The following is a 5,000-nucleotide window of genomic DNA, read 5'->3' on the forward strand; positions in this document are numbered from 1 at the left end:
AGCCATTGCCTGGCCCTCTTTGGTCTTAGCTTGGGCGCTGATCATATGTATATACATGATCAGTCTCTAGGGCCTTGTCCGGCTTGATAGGGCAACGTCCCTGTGCCTTTCCTTGTCTCTGCCATTCATGAGTAACCATTAAAAGAAGTAAATGCTCACTCAAAGAAAACGAAAACTAAGATGTTGATACAAAAGTTATCTTCAATATTACATATTGATTTCAAGACCTCAAGATGATATTTTGATATCTCTCGTATTCATATTTAATTAGATTTGTTTAAAAAAATCAGACATGAAAATTACAGAATAAGTTTTCGTTACATAGAAACTTCAATCAAAATCCTGGTCTAGAAAGTCTATCAGTTTAATGATTGGTAAAATCATTGTTGTAGCACAATTTCTAATACGAGGAGGAGCTGTTTTTCACAGGTGTGTGTGAGAGAAAGTTTGCGTGTGAGTGACATATGCACTTACCAGAAAGCTGATGTTTCTCTTGACATTGATAAAAAAATCCACAAACGTCATGAATTCCAGGATGGAATAAACTCACTCTAACACCAATTGACCTTATAATCGAATCTAAAGGCTAAAGACGGGAACGTCGTACAGCTGGTAGGTGTAGCAAAAACTTTCAAGGATCATCAAAACTTGTTTCTCGTCGAGCCTTTACACAACAACCATACTAGATGCGTGCAAAGTAAGTGCTATTAGCACTTTCATTGCAAGTATATATATATATATATATATATATGGAAGGTTTGGTGGTAGAGGTTTAGCATTTTTCTCTAGGATTTTCCACTTATAAAAATATATTAGAATTTTGACTTTTATTTAGAAATTACAAAATTCTTTTAGCCATTGAATACTATTTGATATAAATAAAGCACAAAAACTAGGAAGTTATTTTTTAGACATATTTTTGTGGAACTATGAACCCAATTTCTCCCGCCTTCTTTGTCCTCTTAACGTCCGTATCCTGAAAATAGAAAACGCGAATATTAGATAACAGAAACTTCTCATATTTCTAATTACAAAGAAAATATATAGATATTTATACTCTAAATTATTTGAGAGATTTGGGATTACAAGAAAATTTCCTGAAGCCAAAAGTTGGAGCCTTCGCTTACCGCCTTTCCTCTGAACTTGAACTTGGTGCTCATGGCATTCCTGGGTGACGGTGACGTAGTTATCAACCTGTGACGTTGTGGTGACGTAATGGGGGACGGACTCCGTCACTGTGCTGGTACTGTAGTGGGTGCTTGTGATGTAGACGGGTTCAGTTGTCACTACTTCGACCGTCTTAATTTCCGTCTGGAGGAGATAAATTGTTTTATGAATTTCTGTGGTTCATAAGGAATTGAAATGAAGATTATGCTTGTCACTAAAGAGAAGTTTTAGAGAAAACGGGAATTATTAAAATCTTCAATTATAGGCTAAACTTATATATTGTAGGGTAACAATTTCCCAATAAAATATCCAGACTGATTGAATTTAATATATATATATATATATATATATATATATATGAAATATCAAAAGAAGAAATGCAATTATCCTCGAAATTCTCCTTACCTCGGTTTGGGTGAGGACTTGGGTCTCAGTCAGCTGCTCAGTCTTAGTGACGTATTCGGTCTGAAAATCTGTCTTGTATTCGGTCTCTGTGACGTAAGAGGGCTCGACGACGGTGCTATAAACGGTTGAATAGTCGGTGTGGTGAACCGTAGCAGTGCTGGTGACGTAGTTATCGACTGTCGTAGTGACGTAAGATGGTACAGTCTCTGTTTTGAGGACTTCCTGGTAGACTGTGCTGGTAAAACAATCCTGGAGAATGTAGAAGATGCAAATGTTTATTATGAATGTTGTTTTTAGGATGCAAATGTCATAATTAACGTTTCTGATATGCAAAAGTCATTATCAATGTTGTTTTTAAGATGTAAATGTCATTATTAATGTTTTTGAGATACAAATGTCATTATCAATGTTGTTTTTAAGATGCAAATGCCATTATCAATGTTGTTTTTAAGATGCAAATGCCATTATCAATGTTGTTTTTAAGATGCAAATATCATTATCTATGTTGTTTTCAAGATGCAAATGACATTATCAATGTTGTTTTTAATGTTTTAAAAGAATAAACTCTTATACAAGCTTGAGCAATGTGCATTATTATTATTATTATTATTATTATTATTATTATTATTATTATTATTATTATTATTATTATACTTGCTAAGCTACAATGCAAGTTGGAAAAGCAGGATGCTATAAGCCCAAGGGCCCCAACAGGGAAAATAGCCCAGTGAGGAAAGGAAATGAGGAAATAATATTTTAAGAACAGAAACAACATTAAAATAAATATCTCCTATATAAACTATAAAAACAACAAAACAAGAGGAAGAGAAATAAGATAGAATAATGTGCCCGATTGTACCCTCAAGCAAGAGACCCTAACCCAAGGCAGTGGAAGACCATGGTAGAGAGGCTATGGCACTACCCTAAATTAAATATCTACAGTATAGCTAACTAGGATATGATTAAAGGTAAAAGATTAATTCTTAAAGTATGAAAAACACTAATATTCTTAAATTAAAGCACATGTCTGATTGAAGATAACTATTCCTAATTGCAAGTTAATAAAATAAAAGTCTAAATTTTGAACAAACGTTTTACAAATATATAGTAGTGACCACATTCATTTAGGCCTAATTAGTAAATACAGTTAAGAAGTCAAAAGTTACTAAATCAAAACAATAATATCCTCAAAATGAGAGAGAGAGAGAGAGAGAGAGAGAGAGAGAGAGAGAGAGAGAATAACATTATTTGACGAACCCTTGTTAAGAGAGAGAGAGAGAGAGAGAGAATAACATTATTTGACGAACGCTTGTTGAGAGAGAGAGAGAGAGAGAGAGAGAGAATAACATTATTTGACGAACGTTTGTTAAGAGAGAGAGAGAGAGAGAGAGAGAGAATAACATTATTTGACAAACGCTTGTTGAGAGAGAGAGAGAGAGAGAGAGAGAGAGAGAGAGAGAGAATAACATTATTTGACGAACGTTTGTTAAGAGAGAGAGAGAGAGAGAGAGAGAGAGAGAGAGAGAGAGAATAACATTATTTGACGAACGCTTGTTAAGAGAGAGAGAGAGAGAAATGAATGGCTTGATCTGTCCTTACCTGCCTCTCGTGCTGAGGCTCAGATGGAAGGAGGATAATGTGTCCTTGGTTCTTCTGCTGTTCCAGCTGCTGTTCCTGTTGCTGTTCCAGCTGGGGCTGTCGAATTCCATACCCCAGGGCCAATGGAAGGAGGGCTAAAATGATGGCGAAGGTTCTGGAATGATGAGGATTCGATATAAAACGAAAAAAAAAAGAATAATTTGTAATTTCCTAAAATTGAGACTAAATTACTCTGATGCATCTGTTATGTAGTTAAAAATTTCCATTAAAAAAAAAAAACATTTATTGCATTAGAAACGGATATCTTAACGTCAAGGAGTGATATTACGGTCACCAACCCGTTAGATAATAACAATGTAGGCTAAATTTACGGTCGCCTGTATTTTACTGAAATACGGCTGAGAACAGTATATTTTTATGGAGATTCTCCGATTAAAATTACGGGGATTTTTAACATTGTGGAGGTCTTCTAAATGTCTCAAGTTAAAGGATTAGATGTTATTTAAGTCTTATAGTAGAAGAAAAAATAGTTTCCTATATTTCTCTTTAAATAAATATCTTGTCTCAATCCGAATTAGTAAAGATTATTGTAAACTATTTTGGCTAAATAATTTTCAGTCAGATATTTCTTTATTATTTAAAATATTTATTTTAATGTTGTTATTGTTCTTAAAATATTCTATTTTTCCTTGTTTCCTTTCCTTACTGGGCTATTTTCCCTGTTGCGACCCCTGGGCTTATAGCACCCTGCTTTCCAAACTAATGTTTTAGCTTAGCAATTAATAATAATAATAATAAATAATAATAATAATAAAACACAATCTTCCAAAATTTCATCTGCTATTAAAGGAAACTTTTCTTATTGCATTGTCTTCAAATTAATTAGAAATTGCTGAAAAGTCTTTTAAAATTTTTTAATTTAATTTTCTTACCATAAATACTCTTTTTTTTTTCTTTTTAAAGAAACTCGTGGTTATATTTTTAATTGTATCACTGTAAACATACTAAAAAAAAATTCATTGGGCACTTTCAGTTATTATTATTGTTATTACTAGCCAAGCTACAACCCTAGCTGGAAAAGCAAGATGCTATAAGCCCAAGGGCTCCAATAGGGAAAAATAGCCCAGTGAGGAAAGGAAGTAAGGAAATAAATAAATGGTGAGAACAAATTTACAATAAATCATTCTAGAAACAGTAACAACGTCAAAGCAGATAAGTCATATATAAACTATAAAAAGACTTATTCATAGACTGAAAGAACTTGACTTAATCCAGAATATAGCTATGATATCCTAACAATTTAAGTTTAATTTTTCTTTTATCTTTCATTATGAAATAAATATTCATAACCTTACAATTTATAACATACAGTATATACATCATGGTATATTTACATACCTAACTTCTTATTATACTGTATTTAGAATTGAAATTTTTACTATTTATCTTGATATGTCTTTAAATAAAGAATGTATGGACTCGTGAATACTTTTTTAATAGTTTCAAATCATATTTTAAAAGTTTGATTTATATGGTTTCACTTGAAGGATTTGAAAGGATCAGATTCGTTATAATAACTATAGTCCATTTCTTTTATCGAGGCATATTTGCACTGACTCGCAGCGGTGCCCTTTTAAGCTCGGAAAAGTTTCCTGATCGCTGATTGGTTAGAATTATCTTGTCCAACCAATCAGCGATCATGAAACTTTTCCGAGCTAAAAGGGCACCGCTGCGAGTCGGTGCAAATCTGCATCGCTAAAAGAAATTGACTATAGTTGAAATACATCAACAAAATTGATGCTTACGAGTTACGAGCCTTAAATATAACG

General features: G+C 33.0%; 1 protein-coding gene across 1 annotated transcript in view; it reads right to left on the reverse strand.

The window, feature by feature from the left end:
• Positions 1–812: 812 nt before the first annotated feature.
• Positions 813–5,000, reverse strand: part of LOC137650493 (uncharacterized) — a 5,712-nt gene continuing 1,524 nt past the window's right edge. The window contains exons 2-5 of the mRNA XM_068383719.1: positions 3,172–3,325; positions 1,573–1,821; positions 1,128–1,311; positions 813–976 (exon numbers count right to left, since the gene is read on the reverse strand). Of these exons, the coding sequence (XP_068239820.1) occupies positions 963–976; positions 1,128–1,311; positions 1,573–1,821; positions 3,172–3,325 (601 nt within the window). The 3' untranslated portion in view covers positions 813–962. The remainder of the gene's footprint in view (positions 977–1,127; positions 1,312–1,572; positions 1,822–3,171; positions 3,326–5,000) is intronic.

Source organism: Palaemon carinicauda, chromosome 12 (genome assembly GCF_036898095.1).
Source record: "Palaemon carinicauda isolate YSFRI2023 chromosome 12, ASM3689809v2, whole genome shotgun sequence".
NCBI classification, from domain to species: domain Eukaryota; kingdom Metazoa; phylum Arthropoda; class Malacostraca; order Decapoda; family Palaemonidae; genus Palaemon; species Palaemon carinicauda.